At 41.2% G+C, this 27,502-nt stretch overlaps 1 protein-coding gene across 1 annotated transcript; it reads right to left on the bottom strand.

The window, feature by feature from the left end:
• Positions 1 to 146: 146 nt before the first annotated feature.
• vangl2 (VANGL planar cell polarity protein 2) lies at positions 147 to 26,793 on the bottom strand. Its single transcript, XM_054768210.1, has 8 exons — positions 26,667 to 26,793; positions 11,274 to 11,666; positions 11,063 to 11,186; positions 6,902 to 7,509; positions 6,699 to 6,832; positions 6,495 to 6,630; positions 5,454 to 5,697; positions 147 to 1,573 (listed from the first exon to the last, which is right to left on the bottom strand). Exons 2-8 carry the CDS (start codon positions 11,342 to 11,344, stop codon positions 1,313 to 1,315), a joined length of 1,578 nt encoding a protein of 525 aa, XP_054624185.1. The 5' UTR covers positions 11,345 to 11,666; positions 26,667 to 26,793; the 3' UTR covers positions 147 to 1,312.
• Positions 26,794 to 27,502: the final 709 nt, after the last annotated feature.

Here is a 27,502-nt window from a genome sequence, read left to right as displayed (position 1 = left end):
CAAGTATCTGAAATGACAACCACCCGTCGGGTTATTCTGGAAAGACAGTACTGAGATGGTACTTTTTTAGTGTTCTACTGGCATATTTATGTACTCAACTGCAGAGAGTACCTGGTGTCTTTTGAGTGCATTCGGGCAATGAGACGAGACCCAACAACTCTGTAAGGAGTAACGGTTTAATAATGGGAAAATACCTAACATGCTATACAAGCTAGATAGTTAACAAAAAGGAAACAAAATACAAAGACAAATCTACATTGTTTTTGTTTTGTACAGGCCACTTGTTTTTAAAAAGGTAAAAATATTCAGAGGAAAAATTGCATCAAAACTCAGGCACCTTATAAAAGAAAATGATACGAAAACAAGTTATTTTTAAAAAGAGCCCTAAATAACTCCTGCTGTGCATTCTTTCATTAAAACATGGATGAGACGTCCAGTGGGTTTAATGTTTTCTTAGAAATGTCAGACCTTGAGGTGAAAGCGCGTTAAGGCGGCGGGGAGCTACAGTCCGCTTTGAGTCTTTGCAGAAATGCAATTTTTAAAAAAACAAACAAAAGCTACCGTCCAGTCATAAAAACATCTGCAAAGGTACCAACAAAATGTCTGGGAGAGAGTGAATTACAATTAAGTCATTTGCAATTTGATGTTGATAGCAGAATAAATTAGCTGAAAAAAGAAAGGTCAAGTCTACAAAACGGAGAACAGTTCATTTCTCCAGCACTGTAAAACCTGGAAATAACAATGCAAAACAAATGAATTGTTGTATTATATTGTGATTTGTTATTAAAGCTATACAAGCTTTCAGGCTTTTTTTAGTGTTTTTAGAGGGATTACAAGAAAAAGCACTTGCATGTCAGTACCAAGTGTAAAGTTAAACGGCAATGTTGATGTTAAGAAGATAAAGCATGAAGATACAGATGAAGTAGACGAAAAGTGTCCTTTTAGCACGTGATGCTACATTCTGTGAGTATTCAACAACAAAAAAAATCTAAACGGTGGAAGGAAAAAAAACAGCAGAGGGCAGTGATGTGTCGGCGTGGCTGCTACAGTTTATAGGACGCAAAGACGCCGCCTCGCCGTCGTGACCTCCTGGAGTTCAGTGGTTACAACATAATGACCCAAAAAAGGCGCCTTTATAAAAAGATTTTTTACAGCGTGCTGCAACAGCACAGGAAAAAAACGAGTCAAGGCATCAGCGTCATAGACAATCATCGAGCTGATTCAGGTGTGACAAATGGGAGGCAAGAGTGGTGGTGGGCCGAGCGTCCGACGCATCTCGCTGCATTAAGCGAGGGGTACGTGAGGATGTCTTTCACACGGACGTCTCCGACTGCAGCCTCATGACAAACTTGTGGCTCTTGGGGTCGATGAACTCCTCGCTGAGGCGCAGGAAAGGCAGGGGTGTCACTGTAACTACCAACGAGAAGTCTAGCCGCCGCAGGGAGAAGACCAGGCCCTGACGCAGGGCGGATGTCACCGGCTCCTCGCTCACCAAGGTCCACTGGCGCCCCCTGCCATTGTGCTGCTGGTACTGCATGGTGGGCCCCGGGCTGAGGTAACGCTCCAAGAAAGCCTAGACGGGAACACATTGTCAAACATCCATTCAATCATATCGTATGCCGCTTATCCTCACTAGGGTTGCAGGGCTATGCTGGAGCCTATCCAAGCTGACTTAGGGCGAGACACAGGGTCATTGTCAAACATGAAACATATACATACATACATACACACACACACACACACACACACACACACACACACACACACACACACATATATATACTGCTCAAAAAATTAGAGGAACACTTCAAAAACACATCAGATCTAAACTGGGGGGAAAATTATCTTGAATATCTTTCCTGACAATAATTGGGTGATGTATTAGTAACAAAATGATGCCACATAATTTGATAGAAATGAAAATGATCACCCTATAGAGGGGGGAAATCAAAGACACCCCAAAAATGAAAGTGAAAAAATGATGTAGCAGACTGGTCTATTTTGGCAAAATGTCATTGTAGCAACTCAAAATGATTGTCAGTTTGTGTGGCCCCCACGTGCTTGTACGCATGCTCCTAATGAGACTACGGATGGTGTCTGGGGGATCTCCTCCCAGATCTGGACCAGGGCATCAATGAGCTCCTGGACAGGCTGAGGAGCAACCTGGCGGCGCCGGATGGACCTAAACATAATGTCCCAGAGGTGTTCTATTGGGTTTAGGTCAGGTGAACGTGGGGGCCAGTCAATGGTATCAATTCTTTCATCCTCCAGGAAGTACCTGCATACACTAGCCACATGAGGTCGGGCATTGTCGTGGACCAGGAGGAACCCAGGTCCCACGCACCAGCGTAGGTTTTGACAATGGGTCCAAGGATTTCATCCCGATACCTAATAGCAGTCAGGGTGCCGTTATCTAACCTGTAGAGGTCTGTACATCCTTCCAGGGATATGCCTCCCCAGACCATCACTGACCCACCACCAAATCGGTCATGCTGAATGATGTTGCAGGCAGCATAACGTTCTCCACAGCATCTCCAGACCCTTTCACGTCTGTCGCATGTGCTCAGGTTGAACTTGCTCTCATCAGGGAAGAGGACAGGGCACCAGTGGTGTAGTTGCCAATTCTGGTGGTCTATGGCAAATGCCAATCGAGCTCTACGGTGCTGGGCAGTGAGCACAGGGCCCACTACAAGACGTCGGGCCCTCAGGCCACCCTCAGGGAGCCTGTTTCTGATTGTTTGGTCAGAAACATTCACACCAGTGGCCTGCTGGAGGTCATTTTGTAGGGCTCTTGCAGTGCTCATCCTGTTCCTCCTTGCACAAAGGAGCAGATACCGATCCTGCTGAGGATTGAAGGGCCTTCTACGGCCCTGTCCAGCTCTCCTGGAGTAACTAACCGTCTCCTGGAATCTCCTCCATGCGTCCAGGTACCGCAGTGATGCCCTGGTCCAGATCTGGGAGGAGATCCCCCAAGACACCATCCGTAGTCTCATTAGGAGCATGCCCCGACGTTGTCAGGCATGCTTACAAGCACGTGGGGGCCACACAAACTATTGAGAATCATTTTGAGTTGCTACAATGACATTTTGGCAAAATGGACCAGTCTGCTGCATCATTTTTTCACTTTCATTTTTGAGGTGTCTTTGATTTCCCCCCTCTATAGGGTGATCATTTTCATTTCTATCAAATTATGTGGCATCATTTTGTTACTAATACATCACCCACTTATTATCAGGAAAGATATTCAAGATCATTTTTCCCCCAGTTTAGATCTGATGTGTTTTCGAAGTGTTCCTTTTATTTTTTTGAGCAGTGTATACACACACACACACACACACACACACACACACACAGTCAAACTTGTCTATAGCGGCCACTAGAGAAGGACTGCAAAAGTGGCCGCTATAGACAGGTGGCCTCTTTAGACAGGTTGGCCTCCAGTTTGAATGTTGACCAGTAGAGGGCACTGTGGGACAGCGGATAAAAGTTGTACAGCACTACTAGGCTTGTTATTATCCACGACCCACAGAACAAAGCTGTGCTAGTAATGTCTTACGCTTGTTTTTAACATTTTACTTATTATACGGCAGAGTGTCATTACAGCTTTAGTTCATCAGGAAGTGACGGGAAGTGACGGGAAGTGACGGTGGGCGTCCCGAGCAGGAGAGCTAGACTCAGTGCTAGCTGTGAGTCTCGCGTTCAATAAATAAAGTTGGCAGAAGCAACAGGAGAAGTTTCCTTCTTTGCTGGAGTCAGGTCGCCCTTACTATGGTTCGGAGCTGAATAACACTGACAAGTTAAGCGAATGGCAAAGAAGACGGCTTTTTTTGGTGTCAAATACAGAAGATGAGGACTTTGATGGATTTATAGATGAGGATTGATCAAAAATAACGTGAGTACATTCTAAAATACTTCAATTAAGTATAACCGAACTCAGTTTTGCTCCCGCTGCTTTTTAAAAACATATGCTAGCATAATTTTAGCGTGCAGGCAGTATTGTATTGTATTGTAGCGTCGCTGGGAGCACGTCCTGTTCCCAGCCTACTTTGCGATAATGTTTTGGTGCAAATGCTCTTAAAGTTACATGTTTGACCAGGAAATAGTAAGCTCAAAAGAAGACGGCTTTTTTATGTGGAACAACTGACAGTTTGTGTGGATCTTGTGAATGATTGTGACTGAGCTAGGACTCAGTAATTAAAGTCTACACACAACGGCTTCATTGATTGAAAAACAAAACTTTTTCGTGCATGAAGCTTCTACTTGAGTCGGTAATTTGGCTGCTATATGCGGTCAGATATTGACCAAGGGAGACAAAATGGGCGGCCGCTGGCTGCGTTAGACAGGTGACTGCTATACACAGGGTCTATAACATGGTTTGGCTGGGGGGGATTTTTCAGTGGCTGCTATAGGCAGGTGGCCCCTAAGACAGGTTTGACTGTATATATATATTTATAAAACTCATTTAATCTCATACGAGGTGTGTCAGAAAAGTTCCAGGATTGGTGTCACAAAGATTAACTTTAAATACAACTACAAACTACTTCAAAAGTGATCCCCCTTGGAGTCTGATGCACTTTCCCAGCTTCCTCTACAACGCCTTCTTGCACTTCTAGAAGGATTCTTCCAGGATCCTTTGTGGCATCGCCATCAAGGCCATCTTGAGGTCATCCACATCTTGAAAACAGGTCCCCTTGATAACCATCTTGAGCTTGGGAAAATGAGGGGAAAAAAAATCACAGCCAGCCAGGTTGGGGGAGTAAGGTAGCTCCAGCACATTGATTTCTTCTCAGTCAGAAACTGTTGGATACTCAGGGCATTGTGAGCAGCCACAAGTTGAGTTGTCCTGCTGCAACCCTCGCCTCTTCTCGTGCACTGAAAGACCCAGATGCTGCAGGACCTCTTTGTAGACATACTGGTTGATCACCTGGCCCTGCGGCAAGAACTCGCAGTGGACGATGCCCCTCACATGGAAGAATGTGATCAACATGAATAGTCCTGGAACTTTGCTGACACACCTCATATAATTATAAAACATCATATCATGTAATACAGTATTTAGTTATTTTAAAAATCTCAATATTTGATCATTTTCATTTTCCAAATGTTGTGTATATTTTTAGTCATCCATACATACATTTAAACTTTTAATTCTTAATTTTTTTGTTCTATGCTGGCTTTAAAGTATAATAAGATAATACAATGTAATTTGTATAATAGAAAAAAATGTCCTCCAAACACAGCTGCTATTAGCGATCATTGACAAGGTAATTAGTGCCCTCTAGTGGTACCAACTATTTCTTATTGCCTGTTATTAGAGGCGTCTATTACAAGTGGAGTCCACTATTTAAAGAAATATATTTCTTAATTTTGCGAGGTAACTGAGGAATAAACAATTTTTCTGTTTCCTCACACACAAAGGCTCTTATGTGAATTGTCAATTGATGAAAGCCAACCTTGGGCGCCATGTTGTGTGTGATGCAGAACTGCAGGTGGGTGAGGATGCTCTCCATGCTGTGGTAGGCCTGCTGGCGTGTGGTCCTCAAGTACTTCTGCATGGCCCGTGCCATGGGGGCAAAGATGGCCTGTGCCGCCTCCCGGGGGTCCATCACCTCGCGGGGGTGCTTGGGAGACGAGGCGGCCTCCTCCTCGTGGAGACGCTTGATATGCGTGAAGGCCTCTTCTACCGCCACCACCAACCTGGGAGAAGGTGGGGTAGAATGTTACCTACAAGGGTCTTTTTTCTCAAGGATAATTTGATGGTTAATCTTCATTAGCTATCCTTATCATATAGCTATTGCTCAGTGGTCTTGTATAGCCCTTAATATAGCATAGATAGCGTCCATCCACACAGAAGACTTTGTAGGGGTCTCCAACATGTAGTAGTAGCTCGCCAGAAGGTCAATGAATCATGTACATTACATACTTTGGTACTTTCATATGGAATGATGAGGCAAATTGCTGATCACCAGTCAAAATGGCCCCCCAAATGGCCTATGTGATTATAGAAATAGACACATATGCAGTATACTACTATAAACGTGAAACAATACTATTTAAAACAAATGTATAACCTGCAAGGCATCATGGGCAGCTTCCTGTTGGGGAAGTGTGCATGCGGGCTTTCCAAGCATGCCGTGTACTTTATAAATGTGTATAAAATGGAATTGTTGTGCATGTATATTAGTGTGTAAGCGTTATTTCAATACTTGCATGCAGTAGTTTCTGTGAAATTCAAGCTTTACCAGCGTAGGGCAGATGAGATGGGGTTTCTACCAATAAATAGCCTCATTATCGAGATTAGAAGTACAAAATGGCGAGTTTCCCCACAAATGAAAAAAAATAATGTTTTAATTTAAAAAATCCATGAATTTGCATGGATCCAATGTACTAGTAAGTTAAGCTAGTACAGTGCCCCCCTACTGGACAGTTAGGCTCACAAAATGCAGCATTTACGAGCCAGCTACAAGCGAACGCGTGCGCTGGGTGTGTCTGACCTGGCTTTACGTTTCCGAATCCTGCGGTCCATCTCGGCCTCCTCATAGTAAAACTCGTTGTGGGAGTTATCTCGCCTCCTGGCGGCGGCGGCAATCATGGCCCGTGATTGGCCCGTGGAGTTGTTGGTGGTGTTTTCTGCACAAAAAAGTGCATTAGCATGAGTATGTCTGCCTTTTGTGGAGTTAAGCTGAAGTTATGTTTACCGTCCAGAGAGTAAACTTTGAAGCCCGTCATCTTCTTGGACAGAATGGACTTGGGCAGGTTGACAAGAGCGGGGTTGTACACGGGAAAGTCGTTGTAGTAATGGTCCAACACCCAGACGGCCGCCCGCTGGATACTGAAGCACACCTGAAGTTATTTTAGGATTCATACAAAAAGAATTCCACGTTGATTTCCACACACTGACCTGAGATGACCCACGTTATAGAAGCGGCTGGCTCCATCCGTGCTGCGCACCACCTTGAGGCAGAAGGCGGGCTGCAGGTGTCTGACCTCCAACAGCACCAGCGCCAGGTACTGGATGAAGAGCAGGGCGTCCACCAGCGAGGCGGCGTACTCTACGATGCCCCTGTAGTCGCGCTCTCGGGGCTCCAGCACGCGCACACCATAGAAAAGCCAGTAGGATGCAACGAAGAGGAAGACCAACACCATCAGCAGGCAGCGGAAGACAAAAAAGCGTGGCAGGGTGGCGCGAGGTGGCCGCAGGAAGAGTGCCCAAGAGGAGATGAGCAGGACAAGGAGCTTGAAGGCCAGCGACACATAGAGGCCTTCGCAGGGCGTGCCGCACGGCTCCAAGGTGTCGCGCCACAGCACCTGCGGCAGGATGAGGAAGGCCAGCGGTGTGACCAGGGCAAAGAAACTCAGGCAGCCGCCCAGCGCCAGACCCACGAAACGCTTGCACTCCAGAGGGGTCGACTCCTCCAAGTCTTTGGTGACGCGGGTCAGGTCCTCATTGGAAATGCTGTGCTCCGACGTTCCCGTGACCACTGTGGTGGTCTCGCCCCAATTGTCATCCTGTCAGACAAGGAAAAGGGACAATTCAGAATCCAGGGTTTAAATAAAAAAATTTATGTCGCATGCCAGCACTTATGCTTCTACTTACATTTTTACTGTACTTTAACCCATTACAAGAGGTGCTATTATGTTACCAACACACAAATATATTTTGTAATGGTGCAATAGTAACAGAGGAGAAAGAAATGAAAATAAAACACATACAGTACAGTATATACAGGTTTAATGTACAAGTTTATGTCCTTGAGAGCGAGAGCGAGAGCGAGAGAGAGAGAGAATTATTAAGCGCAAGTAAAAATATGCAGCTCTATTGTTCTCTGGTATTACCATATCTAACTTATTGTGTGGAGATATGGGTTAATAACTATAAACGTACACTTCACTCATTAACTGCGCTACAAAAAAGGTCAGTTAGGATAATCCATAATGCTGCTTAGAGAGAACATACAAACCCTTTATTCCTAAAATCACAATTATTAAATTTGCTGGTCTGGTAAACTTTCAAACTGATAAAATTATGCATAAAGCAAACAATAACCTGCTACCCTAAAACATAAACCAATTCTTCTCAACAAGAGAGGAGAAATATGTATGATCTTAGGCAACAATTAAATTTACAACACTTATATGCACAGACGACGCTAAAAACCTTCAGCATTTCAGTGTGTGGAATCAAATTATGGAATGGATTGAGTAAGGAATTCAAACAATGCACTAAAATGAGCAATTTCAAGAAACAGAACAAACAGTTGATGTTTACAAAGTACAAGGAAGAAGAGTCCTGAACCACTGTGTACATACTATGCCACGACTAATCACTCTTACACTGACCACAATTTTCTGGTGAGTACATTGTCTGTACTCACATAAACTATGTTTCCGTCAACTATTAACCCTTTTATCAGTCATTATATATTTATCATCATCATTAGGTAAGTACAGAAAGCACCACATTGTTATATTGCTTTATTACTTTCCTGTGTATTTACAATTAGCAAAGAGTACATTTGGAAGACCAGAGGTGAAAAATGTATTGCAACTGATGTGAAATGGAGGGGTAGGATTAAATAAGCTTTATTTCTTCCTACTCCTTTTTGGACATGTGGAACTGTGAATTGTACTATGTCATGTATTCCAATGTAACCTGTATGCATGTTCAAAATGAATTAAACAATTACCATTCCAATATCTATTTTTGTAATTTTGTGAATGGTTGTCTATATGTGCCCTGCGATTGGCTGGCGACCAGTCTAGGGTGTATGCCGCCTGGCGCCCAAAGTAGCGCAGCGACCCTAAAAAAAGGAGAAGCGGTATAGAAAATGGATGGATGGATGGATAATTATCATTTACTTACATTTTTCAAACTTGTAAACACAACTATACTGTTATTTACACTTTACAAAAAAGGTCAGAGTAGGCTTTATCTGCTCAGGAGGCTGAGGTCTTTTGGGGTGCAGGGGGCACTCCTGAAGACCTCTATGACACTGTGATGGCCTCTGCCATCTTCTATGGCGTAGTCTGCTGGGGGAGCAGCATCACAGCAGCTGACTGGAAGAGGATGGACAAGTTGATTATGATGACCAGCTCTGTCCTGGGATGTCCTCTAGAACAGGTGGAGGAGCTGGGCATGAGGAGGATAACAGCCAAGCTGTCCTCCATGATGGACAAAGACTCCCACCTCCTCCAACACACACTCACTGCACTAAGGAGCTCCATTAGTGACAGGCTGATACATACAAAGTGTGTGAAGGAGAGTTATCGCAGGTCTTTCCTTCTTGCAGCTGTCAAGACTAATGAAAACTGCTCCAAAAATCCTGTACAATAACCGTGCAATTACGTAACCATGCAATAAACAAGTGCAATAACCCTGAAATACTGAAATCCTGTGACTTGGTCAACATGTATCTAGCTGTATATAGTGTATATAACCTCTGCTTTGTATTACCCTGTTTTTGCACTTTACCTGCTCTTGTGTGCTCTTGTACTTTCACTGCTGTAAACCTGAAATTTCCCCTTGTGGAACTAATAAAGGCATATGTTATCTTATTCAACTACCGTAAATTCCGGTGTATAAGCCGCTACCTTTTCCTCAAACTTTGAACTCTGTGGCTTATACACCAGTGCTGGTACTATGTGGCTAAAAACGACATTTCCAATGATGCTTGGTGTGGTTATGTTTTAGTCTTGTGACATCTATACTTCAGAACTACTACTAATGGTTTAAATATGTAATTTGGAAAACGCTATTACTAAGATAGAGAAGCCACCATTCTCTGCGTTTGCTAACCCTGCTGTCGCGGTCGTTGCACACACTTGAGTGAGCAACATCAATCATAGTTTATACTATAACCAAATGTAAGATGTTGTTGGATTTGGAATTGTTCAATAAAGACCGTAAATATACCACCAAGATTGCAAAGCCTGTTATGATAAATGAAAACAAAAGGAAATCTAACATTTAAGGCGGAGACGTACCTGGATGCAAGAGAATCCACGCAGGGATCCACATGCTACGATGACTCAAAGGCGGCCACAAAGGTGCCACTGTACCGTGGTTCTTATGAAGTCCAGAGGATAAATCCCGCAGAAATAGGTAATGGGTAATATCCAGCTATTTCACAAATGACCCTATGTAAACCTTACGTACAGTAATGTACATAGATCCACAGGCGTACACGTCATATCCGCTGACAAAATTAAACAGAAATACAGATACATTAAATATATTGTAGATATAAAATATATTTTAAAAAAACCTAAAATGCTGTGCTGTTCGCTTGGAGAGGAATAAAGTATCCATCTCAGTTTCACAAGTGACCTTACGTAAACCTTACACACGAAGCGTCACAGGCGTACACATCACATCGACTGACATTCTTCTTCCTCTACTTGTTTATGGCGGGTCGCAACCAACGTTTAAGCGCATACCGCCACCTACTGTACATGCATATTTGCAATGAACCTGGTAGTGGCAAGCTTCCATCATACAAAAAACATAAAGAAATGGATATGATGCCGCTTTCAAGTTAAGGCAATGGATTTGAGGATAAGCGGCATATAGGTAGAAGATGGATGGATGCATGGAGGGCAGGCAATGGATTTGGCTGTCAAGACAAGGAAACATGGCTGCTTCACGTAGGACTACTGCCATTGAAGGAAACAGCTCACAGAAAGAGAGAGCGCCAATGTTTTACCAGAATTAGGACGCTCTTCAATTCTGACACGGCACCCTTGTGCGCACCCTAATATGCCACTTTATGACGTGGATATGTGCGGCTTATACACTGGTGCGGCTTATATGAGAACAAATCTGGGTTTTCCTCTATATTTAGTGGATGCGGCTTATACCCCGGGAATTGCCATATTCATTTTATTTTCATTACTTAGAGGTGAAAAGAAGCAGTAAAAACAATAGGGGTTAAATGGCCTACACTGGATTGGTTTTAGCGTGTTTAATAATGAATAAATGTGAAGAATATCAAAGTGGCCTCCAAAACCTTCAAAATATGGAAAAACTTTGGACACCCCGGATGTAGACGTAGGCGGTACTGACCCTGTCGTCTCCGCGGGTCGACTCGGCATCAAGCAGCGGCTCTCCGGGCGTCTGAATTGTCACTGATTTGTCTCCACGGCTGCTCCCGTCTCTGCTTTTGGAACGATGGCGGTCCCTCCGCTCCCTGCGTGACAAAGCGGGTCACTTGATGACACCACGTTCCTCACAGGAGGTTCTTTTTATTACACTCAACAAGTAGCAAACCACCCACCTGTGTTTGCGAGAGCTCCGCGAGTGAGACGACTTGTATGAGTATCCCGAGTACTGTGACTCGTTGTCCATGTCTCGGGTCGGCGGTGAGCGGGCTTTGCGAGCACCGCCTCCTCCTCCTCCCCCCGTGCCGCACTGCTTGCCGATGCCTCCCAGCTGGCTCTTGCGCTCGGAGATGGACTTGGTGGAGAGGGCCAGGGGCAGCTTGAGCAGGTCAACCTTGCTCCTGAGGGAATCTATCTTGGAGGTGGAGGAGGGGGACACAGGAGAAGGCGGAAGAGAGCGGGGGAGCAGGGGAGGCTACAGATAGGAGAAGGAGGAGGAGGAAGAGGAAAAGAGGGGCGGGAGAGGCGGGTAAGAGAGTCGAGGCAGGGAGAAATGAGGCGGCCGTGACCTGAAAGGCAAATGTACGAAAGTCCATTACACGATGACCCTATTTTCACCTTTAAACCCTGTTACTGTACGCAGCTTGGACTGACATATTTTGACCATCTTGAGTCAATATCAATAGGGTCAATAAATTATAGATGGATTTTCAGTATTTCCCACAGGTCTGTAATCTATCTTTTTTTTTTGGGGGGGGGGGGGGGGGGGGGGGGGGGGGGTTCAGAGGTGAGTATGGTAACTTTATTGATTTGTAACTTGCTTACTTTGAAATGTTCCACCTTTGATCAATGATCTTCCTATGGTCTGTGAAAATGTACTGCCTCTCTTATTTGCGGATGACACATTTGGTTATATCACATGAAAATTTGAATACACTGATTAGAGAAGCAAATAAAGAACTATAGTCTGTTTCTAGATGGTTTGACATTAATAAATTCTCAATACCCAAAAATCAAAATTTATTTTGTAACAAAAATAAGAAGTATAATAATGACTCTAACTGTATCTTAGGTGTCATTGTAGATGAAAAATTGACTTGGATATTCCACATTGATCTGGTTTGTAAAAAAAAGTAGAGTAGAGTCTGTTCATTGATAAATCATTCCTGTTTTTTTATTTTTCACTACTACTTCATCTACATATCTGCACATTACTTACTGCAGTGCTGTTTGGGTAGCAACCTGTCCCACTTATCTCACCAAACTTTTCAAATTCAAAATGATGAATGATCAGTTTTTCCTAAGAGGCTGGACGCTTCACTTTTCAAAAAATTCAAATGTGAATATTTACCACACCTGTGTCTTCATGTACAGATTTGTTCATTTAACTCATGTTCTTCCTAAAGTTTTCCAGAACTTCTTTATATGGTCTTCTATTATTTCACAATTATCCTACGATACTCAAGTCGATTTTATCTTCCTTATTGTCGAACGTCTGTCAGTTAGTATTCTATAAAATATAGTGGACCACATGTAAAATATTGATCCATCAAAGAAAAATATGTTCATTGGTCTGTGTCTAAACAATATATACATTTGTCATGTTATTCTGTTGCCAGTGCCTTACAGAATGCCTGGGGATATGGTGTGCTCTTTTAAACATTAGAAAATACTTTAAGAATGCCACTTTCATATAATTGGCATCTTTATTTTAATTTAAAATTAATTGTAATGTAAGATTAATGTCTACATCAACAAACATTAGCCATTAACATTAAACTGAAAAAGACATTTGAAAAAAAAGAAAAAGACTTGTCATGCACGAGTTCCCATGGTGGCAAAAAACAGGGAAGTTTAATACAACCAACCTGATCGTGCAGTTGAAGAAGGATTTTCACAATGTCACGATTTCCTGAAATAGTCACCCGTTTGAATCGAATCGCATAGAAACGTGTCGTTTGTACACTGCATCGAATTGTATTGAATCGTTCTATTGTTAAAATATATATCGTTTTTTAATCGTATCGTAACTTGTATATCTAGATTTGAATCAAATCGTCTATCACAAAGAGATTTACATCCCTAGTAATTTGCATAACTGATCATGACGCATGTTCATGTCATTTTTATGGACTAAAACAAAAGTGAGCAAAAAATAAAACAAATATGTTTAGAAATGGAAATTAACTTTCGTCTGTTGCTTCTTTTTGGGTGTTTATGTCACAAGCAAGACGGAACCGCCTGTTGGGGAGGCATAGCAGGACGCGCTGCTTGTTGACAAGAGCAATATCTTTCATGCTATCAAAATCTAATAATTCTAACAGTTACTTTTATCGCAAATGTTAATCCAAAAATCGTAGGAAAATGTCAACGTGAAGCTAGTGTCAAGGTCTGGATGGGAGGAGCGAGCCATGTGTCAAAAATAGACATGTTTATGGCCATTTCAATTAAATCTGAATTATCTGACGGCGTCTTGATCCATTTATAGCTCTTCGGCCAGGGGTGGGCGCTTAACGTGCAATTAACCACCAAAACGATGGGGCAGGTGTGTCCCGATCAGATATTGATTTCGGATATCGGTCCAATATCAATATATTAAAAATAAAAAACAGCATGGCACTTCCATAAAGTAGTACATTCCAGACTCTGCACCAGCACTTTTATCTAGCGGCATGTATTCGGCATGCAGAACCCACGTGATCACAACAGCAGGACGTACTAGTGTGTTTAGCAAGGAGTAGGTGTGATGTCAGCCGTGTGGCTGTGTTTTTCGTTAAACTCTGAAAAAGACATTGCAGCCAAGTGCAAAACTTGTCATGCACGAGTTTCCCACGCTGGCAAAAAAACGGGGAAGTTTAATACGACTAACCTCATCGTGCATTTGAAAAGGATTTTCGCAATGCCATGATTTCCTGAAATTCACCTGTTTGATACTTTTGCAAAGTATGAAAACTCCTACAGAACGGCAAAAAGGCTTTAACAGAAAAGAGTCAGCCCCTGTCGGAGGTGAGTAATGTCTGGGGTAAATGCTTCATTGAGCATGTTGAGCCTCGCTACATTAGCCCTATTGTCAAATAAACTATACACCAGATACATCAAGAAGTAAATGGGTCAATTTTTCCTCATACCTACTGTTGCTGACTAATATGCTCTGCTATCAGATCAATATAGTTATCGTTATTTAAGGCTGCAATATTGGAATCGGATCAGAAGTGAAAAAGTTGTATGGGGAAACACCTAATTAGGAGCAGTGTTTTCCTGAAAGTGAGCAACCAAAACTCGCTGGGGAAATATTTCCTCTCACAAATCCTTCTCACGCCGACAGCATTTCATTCACATTATGTCAATATCCGCATGATTCCACGTTTAGATTTCTTCGATTCCATCCATGATTCCAATTATAGGGCCATTGAAACTCTCTTTTCTCTGACTAGTTGTTGATCTTCCGGTGTAGTAGTAAACAATGGTGACTGAAGCAACAGACACATAAAACTAACATACTTCATGTCTACAGGGCTCTAATAATGTTCAAACTCGTATTTAGAAAGCCATAAACAGGTTTTCTATGCACTGGCTATGAAAATATTCAGTTTATTAATATTGAATCCTACTTCGTGGAAATTCACTTATTTACAGTATTTACAGTACGGTGCAGTCTAGAACCAATTATAAACGTGGGACGACTGTATATGCCAAAGCTGAGATGCAGTTTTTTTTCTTTTTTTTTTCCTAAGGAAGATGTAGTCACAATTACACAATTAGAGAAATTTATTACTCTAATTATTACTTATTTTGAAGGCCGGAATGTGTTGTGTGTGTGTTGAGAATGGCAATTGACGGTTGATACGCGCTGGGTGCAAGAATAATCTTGCCTGTCATCTTTTTTCACCCAGAACCTGCACATCGCCATTTAGCATTGTAAAATGATCCTTACATTAATGCAGTAAAACACAACGCGGAGAAAACATACTTCTCCAGTCTGAGTTGCGCACGCACACTCACACAGCTGTACTAGCTAAACTAAGTTAACCCCACGAGTTTCCATTCACGCTCCGTAACAGAAGAGTATCCAAGGTTTTTTGCTGCCGTTTCGACATGTTTAGTAGTGTTTGTAAGGTCTCTATGATAAGCAATCAGTAGCAGAACGGCACTTCTCGTGTGAGTTCCCTACACCATGATGCAGCAGTCCGGGCACAGTGAGGGGGTACTACCGCTGTAGCTACATAGCTGAATATCCAACGTCCAACGTAAAACTAACTTCACCATGGTACACCACGGACCGGCCTACATGGTGGTGTTGCGTTTTCTTCTTCTTGCGGGTGGCGTGAGCGAGTGGCAACCAGTTTTGAGGCGCATTACTGCACCTACCATGTTGGAATGTGGTCCAGATTTACGAACGTGATACGGCAACCGGATTGGCCCGATCTCGTGGTGGAAATCAATATTATCCGATCTTCAAAAATACAGCTGATCGGCAGCCGATCCCGATCCTGACGATCGGATCGGGACGTCCCTATTCTTAGTATTATCTACATTTGCTGGTTTATTTTGAGGACATCAAGCTCACACGGACAGGTGGTAAAGTGTCACTAGAACTATAATGTGTCCCATCACCCGCACCGTGGGAATCAATCCCCCACCCCCAATCCTCTCACCCGTCAGTTGCCGTGCGACCATGTGGCACATAAACCCACTAAAACCGAAGACGTTCATGTTGGCTACGTGTGCCAGTGTCACATCCTGCCAGGTCTTGGCGGCGGTTAGTCATCACGCGACTGCATCGCAGACACAATGGCGGCCATATTAGATTACTGCATCTCCACAAAAACTAGTTTGGCCTTTCCTGGTCTCACATTCCCTCCCACGGTGCCCTCATCTCCCCTGGTAACCGGGCCTCTATGCTGCCATGGCGATGAAAGAGGGTGTTCAGCTGGAGGAGCAAATAGGGTGGGGTGAGGTCGTTGGTTGACAGTTGCCGTGGAAACATGACCTCACGCCGCCCTCTGCTACTCCCCACTCCACTGTTGAAAACCCACCAAAACAGAAGATGAGCCACCATGACGGATGTCAGGCTATCATACGCTGGTTAGTTGATAAAAATGTGGGTGTGTCTTAAAGGGGAGGGTCTTGATTTGTCTTGTGGGAGGAACTCGGGGCTGCCATACGATCTAATGTATTCCTGATCTCAGTTTTATCTTCCACTAGTGCCAATGTATTAAAATCCACTTCCTAAAATACTGAAACATAGGCATGTCACGATAAGCGATAAATCAATTAATCAATTTATATTAATAATATTAATCGAACAAAAAACGGCAGGGCTGGGCGATATGGACCAAAACCATATCCCGATATATTTAGGTTGACTATCGATATATGATATATGTCCCAATATTTTTTCAGCTAAGTGAGTTTAGACAAATCAAAGTCAAATATGCATGTCAAGTTGTTTTATTAAAATAAATACTTAACATGAGGATGTTTTTCGAAATTTTAAAGCTTCATGCAAGATGCACATAATAAACATATCTAAAAATAGCCTCTAAAATAAAGTAGGCCCTTCTCTTTTTATAAAAAAACCTTTAGCTAAGCTCAAATCCTCAGCTGATAACAAAAGAACAAAATATGAAGGACTGCCCAGTTTACGATGAAATTTTAAAATGTCAGCAACTCAAAAATGCTTTAAATTGAACAGTAGTATTTTTCGGTAAACATTTTTAGAAGACACAAGCATGTCCTTATTTTGTGCCAGGAACAACAACCTGTCAACTGCCTCTCGCTTAGCAACTGTCTAACTTCCTTGTACATTTGTGGTAGAGCTTGTTGTGCTACAGTAATTGTGACTGCGAAGCTCGCTGGACATCGCGAGTCCATCATTTCCAGCAGGTTTTTAAAGCCGTTTTTTCCCACTGTAACTTTGATATTCTTACTTACCAGTGAACGTGAGCATGAGCTCAAGTACAGCAATAGGCAGTATAAGGTAGCTGGGTTAGCCTGGTTTAGCGGAGCATGCTAATGCGGCAGTGTGTGCGTGTGCCACTCAGGCTGTATGAGTTGTGCTTTAGTGCTAGTTAATGTAAACCAGCGTTTTAGGTCGGCCGCTGACTTCGTGCAAGTTGTGTGTGAAATAGGGACAACAGCCGCGGCTTCAAGAGGAACGCGATAGCTATCTCACTTAGCCATAGTCAAAACACATTTTCAACACGCATCACACTACTTCTGGCCTTCAAAATAAGAGCGGTGCACATCCTGTCTAATAGCGGTAATATAAAATGAAATAAAATCGAATAAAATAAAACGCCATAAAAATAGCTTACATTATTAAAACTATTACAATTGCATCTGCAATTTTATTTAAAAGCTCTTGACATTGCAATTACAATGTTAAATACTAAAGTTCATTGCTTTTGATATGATGTACTCGCATTATTATGCCATATAATTAGTGAAAAAAATTGTCTCAAAAAATGTTGTCAATAATATCAATGGTTGACAATAATTTGCAGGACAATTATCATCCAGCAAAATTTGTTATCATGACAGGCCTACTGAAACATGATCATCCACAAGCGCAAAAAAAAAATCTCCTTCCTGGAGCTTCATCACAGACTTATCTGATGCAAGGACAGAAACAAGCACATTATAGGGTTTCCCCTAGGATTTTTGGCCTCTGCTGCATTGCGGTGGCAGAAATGTTTAAGTATTTAAATTTACTGGTCGGTAATGTCAGCATTAGAATAGTTTTCACAGGCTTGAACAACAAATGCATTAATTAACTTTCAATGTCTTTCTCTCTACCTTTTCTTCCACTCCTTATTTGTCAAGTGCCAACAGGGCAGACAGGTGATTCCGGTGCATATTTTTCAAAATAAAGTGTAGTGAAACGTTTTTATGATATTTGATAAATATTTTATTTTAAATTAATTGTGGTCTCAATATGTAAAGAATAGACTATACATGTATCTATATAGCACAGTACTTTATATATATATATATGTATATATATATATATATGTATATGTATATATATATATATATATATATATATATATATATATATATATATGTGTGTGTGTGTGTGTGTGTGTGTGTGTGTGTGTGTGTGTGTGTGTGTGTGTGTGTGTGTGTGTGTGTATATATATACACATATATATATATGTGTATATATACACATATATATATATGTGTATATATACACATATATATACATATATATACACATATATATACATATATATACATACATATATATACACATACATACTTATATATATATACATATATATACATACATATACATACATACATATACACATATATACAGTATATACACATACATATACATATATATACAGTATATACACATACATATACATATATATACATACATATACATACATATATACATACACACATATATATATATATGTATGTATATGTATGTATGTATATATACACACGTGTATATATACACATATATATATATACACACATATATATACATATATACACACATACATATATATATATACATATATATATATATATATACATACATGTACACATATATATATATACATACATATATACATATATATATATATATACACACACTGTACATATACATACACACATATTATATATATATATATATATACACACACACACACACACACACACACACACATACAGTCAAACCTGTCTTAGCGGTCACCTGTATAGAACGGCCACCTGCCTATAGCAGCCACTGAAAAATCCCCCCCCAGCAAATTTACATGTTATAGACCCTGTGTATAGCAGTCACCTGTCTAACGCAGCCAGCAGCCACCCATTTTGTCTCCCTTGGTCAATATCTGACTGCATATAGCGGCCAAATTACCAACTCAAGTAGAACCTTCATGCACGAAAAAGTTTCGTTTTTCAATCAATGAAGACTTTAATGTGTGTGTAGACTTTAATTACTGAGTCCTAGCTCAGTCACAATCATTCACAAAATCCACACAAGCTGTCAGTTGTTCCACATAAAAAGCCGTCTTCTTTTGAGCTTGCTATTTCCTGGTCAAACATGTTACTTTAAGAACATTTGCACCAAAACATTACCGCAAAGTAGACTGGGAACAGGACGTGCTCCCAGCGACGCTACAATAAAAAAAAACATGCGCTAGCGTGCATGCGGCAGCGGGAGCAAAACTGAGTTCGGTTGTACTTAATTGAAGTATTTTAGAATGTACTCACGTTATTTTTCATCAATCCTCATCCACAAATCCATCAAAGTCCTCATCTTCTGTATTCGACACAAACAAATCAGTCTTCTTTTCCGTTCGCTACTAGTCTGTTAACTTGTCAGTGTTATTCAGCTCCGAAGCAAAGAAGGAAACTTCTCCTGTTTCTTCTGCCTTCTTGAACGCGGCCACCAGACAGCAGCTCAGAACACACACACATCTCTCAGCATCGTCTCTCCTTTCTGCTTGCCCACAAGGCAAAGGTTAAACAAGCCCCACTACATAGCTGTCCAGCCAATGCCTGTAAGAAATGACACTGCTTATTTCCTGGTGCGCACTGGTCAATACTGTAATGCCGCTTGTTGTGGGGAAGGAGAGACTCACGTCGCCGATGCACTTTAATGGCTTTATTAACAGTGGAGAACACTGCAGGACTTTACATCCACGCCAACATAAACACACTTCCCAACTCTCTCCAAACTCACAGCTAGCACTGAGCCTAGCTCTCCTGCTCGGGACGCCCACCGTCACTTCCCGTCACTTCCTGATGAACTAAAGCTGTAATGACACTGCCGTATAAAAAGTAAAATATTAAAAACAAGCGTAAGACATTACTAGCACAGCTTTGTTCTGTGGGTCGTGGATATATTCTATCAGTTATTATTAAGCCTCTAGCTTCCTTTTAGTAAGTAAAAACCTTGGCTATGATTGCACTACATTGTCATGTAGACCTACAAAGTACACTTGGAAGAACAAGAGATGAATAAATGTATTGCAACTGATGTGAAACTGATGAGGGGTAGGATTAAATAAGCTTTGCTTCTTCCTACTCCTTTTTGGACATGCAAAATTGTGAATTGTACTATGTGATGTGCTACTGTTTGACTCATATGCATGTTCAGGATGAATTAAAACCATGAACCATGAACCATGATAATAACAAGCCTAGTAGCGCTGTACAACTTTTATCCGCAGTCTGCAGTGCCCTCTACTGGTCAACATTATTATTATTTTTTTTTTTCCCTTTTTTTTCTTTTTTTTTCCTCTACTGGTCAACATTCAAACCATAAAACACCAACCTGTCTATAGAGGCCACCTGTCTATAACGGCCACTTTTGCAGACTCCCTCTAGTGGCCGCTATAGACAAGTTTGACTGTATATGTGTATGTATATGTATATGTGTGTATATATATATATATATATATATATATATATATATATATATATATATATACACACACATATACATACGAGGTGTGGAGGCTTTTACTGAGCCGTGGAGCCCTGTCACAATCAGTTACATGTTCTACTGTTCTCTTCAAAATAAAGCACCACACAGACCCCCTGGTAACGTTGCAAAATAGACCTGGAATGTGACAAAACTGCTTTTGCATGTAAAAGTGGACCAGTAGTCAACTGAAGAATGTGGAGCAAACATTAAGGGATGCCAAAGAGGTTCTGTGAGCTCTTAACGACCTTGGAGAGCAATTAAACCACCGAGAATAGACGTCTAAATCCCCTGCAAAGCAAACCTTATGTACGGCCTTCCACATAACACAACCATTTTCAAGTCTAATTATAAAGTGGTATAATCTGAGGATTTTTTAATCATGGTGCCACATTTCTATTAGAAATACAACTGGCTCAAGATGAAGTAATGTCAGTATGTGTGTAATCAACGACACCGAATACTTCACTCTGAAGAGTAGAAGTTGTGTTGAGTAAGAAAAACACACACTACACACCCATGTCTGTCTGTGTGTGTGTCTGTGTGTGTGTGTGTGTGTGTGTGTGTGTGTGTGTGTGTGTGTGTGTGTGTGTGCGCGCGTCTTATTTAAATGTATTTTTAAAATTCAAATACTGCTCGAAAGCTTGCTGACTGCCAGACTGGATGCTAACTACTCACAAAGCATCTATCTAGTCATGTGTGTAGAACATTGACATTTAAATTATTCTAAGTAGTTTTGTCAAAATGTTCTCCTGTCAAATCGTGTTTATTTTAATTTTGACAAATTGTTTTGTATTAAGATTACGAGAAAGGTAGCTGACTAACCAGGTTGGACGCTAACTAAACACAAAGTAATTTGTGTAGAAAATTCTCATTCAAATCTAGGTCTGCAACAATTAATTGATGAATTACTGTAGATATCCTCTAATTACAGCATCTCAAATGTAAATATTTTTAAAATTTCCTTTATACTATATTATCTTTGTGTTCACACACATCAGCTTTGACTTTGGAAAACAGTTGCCGCTTTTTTAATATGCTGCAGACCAAACCACTACCTGTTTGTGTTTGGGTCATATTAATTTAGTCCATCTATGGTCTAACCGGTGACTCGATTAATTGACTCTACAAGCTTCTGATTAATCGACTAAGACAACAATCGTTAGTTGCAGCCTTATTCAAACACTTGTGTGTACTTTTGTCCAAATATTCGTCTACCGGTCATGACTGTTTATTTAAATTTGGATAACACTGCTAGAAAGCTAGCTGACTAGCCAGGCTGGATGCTAACTAAACACAAAGAATCTGTCATGATGTCACTTGTGTCAAAATTTCTCTCGCTTAAAATTTTCTGCTTGTTACTTTTAGAAGTCTGTGTTTGCAAACAATGCCGAGGAGGATAAATTCAATTTCTGCCATATCAGGTGATCTTTGTGAGCAAGGACAATGGACAGAGGGACACGGGAAGGTCACTCGGTCATCCACATGACCGGTGAACTGGCGTTTCCTGTTTGAATCCAGACGGAGTGACACTCGTGTTTTCCTTTGACCTTTAAAAACTACCTACACTTTTACAATTAAGACATCCCGTGATGAAACACATATGCTGGACGGCATGATCCATAAAAGAAGAAACACAATTCTACTTCTCTTAGCATGTAGGGATGCCTTGTGTTACTTTTTCTGTATTTCTCTGCACATTTTGGAGGGCAAGCAAGCCAAACGAAGGGTGACAAAGCACTATTGTGACACTAATGTAGTGCAAGACAGTCGGAAAGAACATGGCAGAACATTTGATCCAAACAGGTGTGGTCCAGTGGTGGCACGGATAAGGTTTCCTATTCATCTCAGTGTCCTACTTCATCACCACTCTTCTTCTCCTCATCCACCGCTCCACTCTCAAACCCCAAGCTTGCTTTTTCTGGAGCTTTTTTAGCTTTAGTAAAAGACATACATTCATTTTTCAAAAAAAAAAACCTTACTGCAAAAAGAGATGGCTACAAAAACTAAAAGCGGGCAATGAAACTTTATCGTCATCAGAGCGACCGTCAAGTGCCGCCAGGCCGCTAATGTATGAAATATTACAAAGGGCGCTTCGGTGAGGCTCATAAAAGTGCTTTCAGTACATGTCACTTTGAAAAGCTCTTAAAGGTGATTTACTAGCACCAGACCAACGACAATGTTTACTGTAAAATAACTAACCACAGAGACGGGCCGGATATCAAATGCACACTGGCTTTCCAAGAACACTGAGATACGAGACGGCCTAATTTTACATTAAAATAACAACGGGTAAGGAAACAGGAGTTCAGAACAATCAGAGATATTTCTCCCGTTGGCCGTGTACGGCTGCACAAAATGAAACCACGTTATTACACCGAGTCAATAACTTCATGTTCTGTTGTTAAATAAGATGTGAACACATGAGATAATGTCGCACATTTCTTAGATTTCTTATGACACAAACCAAAAAGCTCCATTGTACCCATCCACACACAAATACTGAGCCTGTGTTTTCCAAAATCTCTGTTGTTAAGGACAAAAACCAGTGTTTGCATGTGGACGAGAGGCCAAAATGCCAACAGAAATATCAGTTTATAAAATATTCACATGGATATGGCATCAAAACACAATGCGGCATGGCCAATTAAGCAACAGATTGCAGTCCTGTGGGAAACACGATTATGTTTTCCTTTCAATCTTTTCATGCACAATTACAAAATAACAGCCTCTCTCCAATTATCGTGTAGTCCTCTTTAATCTTTCAGTAAATACGCACTGGATATAACGCCCTGGACAGAATTAAATAATTTATGGTACTAGGCCATGACCCTATTGGAAAACCGGTCTTAAGTTTATAATTTCAGACATAATTGCTTCAAACTTTACTACAATGTATATAAAAACATGTTTTTTTCCCCCAAATTTTTCATTTTTTCTTGTTTCGACAAACACACCCCAAACTAATTGCGTCCTCCAGTGGGTATAATGAAGTCCATTATAGCCACTTTGTTGACAACTTGCTGTCGTTGGATTGTCGGAATGTAAATCAACTCATCAGTCAATCTTTACATCCCTAATAATATGACAATTACTTCAAAACAGCTTACAGTAGCTGATTTGTGGAAGCTATCGGTTGAGGCTGAGGTGGAATCTTAATGGTCGCCATTAAGTCACATGACACATCAGCAGGCAGCCATCAAGTTGCCGTCCGACATTTCTCAGCTGAATGCCGAGGCGCCAGCTGTCACAGCAAAGCAAAGCAAAGCGTTCTGGGCCAATGGCACCACAGCGCCGCCTGCATGACTACCTTTGTACGGTGGCCATTTGAGGCCCTGGTGACCAACCGCACGCACCCACGCACACAGTAGACCACCATCATCCAGTTTCCGATCAGTAAAACCAAAAGAAAGAAGACAACTGCTACTGTCAGCCCCTCGTGCACACTTGGAAAGCAATGCATTGGAGCAGGTGTGTAACAACCACATTATTAGGTACACCTCCACCATGCCAAATGCACAAGTATTTATAACTTGGAGAAACCTCTTCCAAGGCCAAACAGTAAAATCACTAAAAATGTACAGTAAAATCACTAAAAATGTTACTACAGTATTAGCAATTCAGCCAAAAATGCTCTGGATAAAATCCACCTCGAACAAAAACTTGGACTTCAACCCATCATCATCATGACGTCAACAATTCTCCCAAGACACCAGTCAGTGAACATCAAGTGTTCTTCAAAGCAGTGTTTCCCATGTAGTCATTTTATTTGTGGTGGCCTGCCACAAATACATTTGGACTGCCACAAATAGATTTGCTGCTACCTGTTCACCCTCGCTCATAATAAACACATTATAATGGGAGTAACTGTGAATGTAGCTTGTCGTTCCAACTCCGTACAGTAGATGGCACAGCCCGTCGGAAATACTACTGTTTAAGAATGTAAAAATGTGACTTAAAACATTGTCTGTTCTGTTGAAGCTTTTATGATGACCACAGTTTGACCCTGTAACAGATCAATTCACTTTCCTTGGGGAGTAATTGTAGTGAAATTAGATTTGAGCGACTTGGAAGTCAACCAGCATTGCGGAATGTTCCCATTTGTAGCTTTTTTTTGTTTGTTAGCTCGCAGGCTACTTTGTTACGACAGACAAGCCGGTGCCTCTTGGCTCTAGCTTGGACCATGCCATTCATGCTGTAGCTCCTCTAACAGGAAAAAAAGTGGTCATAAATTCCTCAATGCGAGTTCTTCCTCGACCACGCCACTACAAAGTGTAGTGGAAATAGTTTGTGTAGATTTAGCGTTATCCTGCTAACTGATGCGCCAATGTTGATCAAGCTAGCAAACACAAACAAATGCTTCACTGTCTTGGACCACTTCCTGGGTCACTCTATGATCATTTATATTAATTTGGATAAATCTGGTATTCTTGTCATTCAGTAGAGCACAAAACAGTGCACTTCCCACAGACGTCTCAAAGCATCAAACACTAAAAATGGGCGGCCACTAGCAAACACCTCAGCTATGTTTGCACTTGTGTCCTTTACAGCTCTTATTAACTTGCTAAAACACAAAAACTACACTGGTCACATGACAAAAAAAGAACATGCAGGCTTGAAACTGCTCATACTTTGAGGTTTAACTGTACAAATTGGCTTGTTTCCGTGACTTAAAGCTACAATAGTTGCCAGTTTCATAATTTATTTATAGTATCTAACAACAGATCATTTGTGTCCACCAACAACCTTTACAATCTATTATCCCTGAGGTCTAATGTTATGATTGGAAAAAAAGACAGTTTGTCCTCTGAAAAAATGCTACAGCTCTGTACAATAAAACAACACTTCATCAAATATAATTTATTAACTCTGCGGTTTAATATTTTACATGCATGCGTGTGCGGTGTTCCGCTTTTCTCATATGAGAATGTTTACACTAATGATGGTGACAATGATAATCGACAACAAATGTGGCATCATTAAAAAAATAGCCACATGGAAAATAGAACATGTTGCTTATGTTTTAATATTCGAGCATCAGACTCAGTTTCCTTAGTTCTGAGCAATATATTTAAAAAAGGTAATATGTGGAATACTGTGGTTGTGAGGCAGTTTACAGTAGCTGGCCTCTGCAGTGTATTTTCTGTGGCAGTGTTTGACTTTTGCAGCCCTATTGAGAATGTTTACATGAAGTTTTGATGACAATTATAATCCACAATCATTTAAAAAAATGCCACATCTTTCATAATAGTATGAATGAAACCATGTATACTGCTTGAAAAGTAGACCCTGATGATTATATTTCAAATATTTGAGCATTTACACCCCCTTTTTCTTCATTTTGTGTAAGAAAACGTGCCTTAAATACACTTTGTAGTATATTTTAAAAGGTAATATGTGGAATATTGTGGTTGTGAGTCAGTTTTCAGGAACAGGTCTGACTCTTTAGTGTCTTTTCTGCCTGTAGACGTCAAAATGTGGAATAAGACGTGAATGTGGGCCACTTGGCTTTTCTTCTGTTTTAAGGTCACTACAAGTGAACGTTACAGAAGTTTTAGGGATGCATTTTAACACAGAAGCCATGTTGAATGTGGATAAAACGCCAATTGAGTTTAAGAAAAGGACAAAAAAGAAAAACTAGTCTTTTGTGGCGAAAACTCATAGACAATGGCCGCCCACCCTGGTGCCGAATGACCCAAAATGCTAGCTGCTTCTCCCCCGACCCTCCCTGTTTAAAAAAAGAAAATCATGCTGTTGAAAATGAATTCAGCATCAATTGTGCTGCTTCGGCCTACAAAAAAGAGCCAAAGTGGAAGCGCCTTTTTTTAACTTCACATGGCTCCATCTTTGCTCGTCTTCGTAGCTAGAAGTCTTCAGAACGACGTGTCCTCCGTAGGGGACAACAATAAACCTCCTAAACTTAAAAAAAAAGAAAAGAAAGGAGGCGACCATCGCGTCCTCTCTCTACCATTGTTTGACGAGACCATCCACGACGAAGACAAGCTAACCCCCCTCACACAAGCTTCTCTTTCTCCTTTCACCACTTCCACTAGGATCCCGCACACTCATGTCCTCTGACGGCATTTCAAGACATTAAGCAGACAAAATGACTACTTACTTATCGCAAATCGTCCATGCAGGTATTTCTCCCACTTTCCACTTTCTTTCCGCTCGGCCGTGGAAGCCCACGAAGCCCCGCCTGCGCTATCAACTAAGCCCCGCCTCTCAGCCCCTCCCATCTCTCCAATGGAAGTGAGGGCGGAAGAGGCGGGACTTGTGTTTTTAAAAACTCAACACCGGAAGTGTTTTTATTCACGAAAGCAAAACGACTTCTTTAAGGTTCTGGAGGGTTGGGTAGTGTTGCCGACTTAAAAGTGAAAGCCCTATTGAGCTGCAGTTTCTGTTCTCACTGAGCAGCAGGGGGTGTCACTCAGTGGTGTCACTACGCAACACGTACCCGGAACACAATCGGTTCAACTGGGTTCTTCGCGTGTTCATCTACATCTGGTCGGTCTATTTTTCGGAAGTCACATGTTAGGCATGTGTAATCTATGCCATTGGTGGATCTATTTTACGGCAGCAAGCAAAATCCACCCCACCCCCACTCCCAAAAACGTTATTAAGATAAATAGAAATTTGACAAATGGTAACACGATCGGTCTTTTTTCTTATATTCTATGCATGGTGCAAGTGAACAATTTAATAGCCCTCTTTTCTTTGTTCCATAAATTATTTTAAAAATGTTTCGTCACTGAAAAAATACACACAAACGCATTTGCTAGGAAGATATGTTTGGATGGATGGCACTGAATCATCTAGATTACTCCATCATTGCACTATGCTTAATATCACTGCATTTATTTATGTATGTTAAATGTAACCGGATATGACATTTAAGTCTGCGCTACGTGCATTGCGTAAGTTTTTACTTAGCTCAGTCTTGGTGCATGTCAT

Source organism: Dunckerocampus dactyliophorus, chromosome 2 (assembly GCF_027744805.1).
Source record: "Dunckerocampus dactyliophorus isolate RoL2022-P2 chromosome 2, RoL_Ddac_1.1, whole genome shotgun sequence".
Classification (NCBI taxonomy): Eukaryota; Metazoa; Chordata; class Actinopteri; order Syngnathiformes; family Syngnathidae; genus Dunckerocampus; species Dunckerocampus dactyliophorus.
The sequence above is the reverse complement of the archived record's forward strand: the minus strand, read 5'-3'. Positions and strand labels throughout refer to the sequence as shown.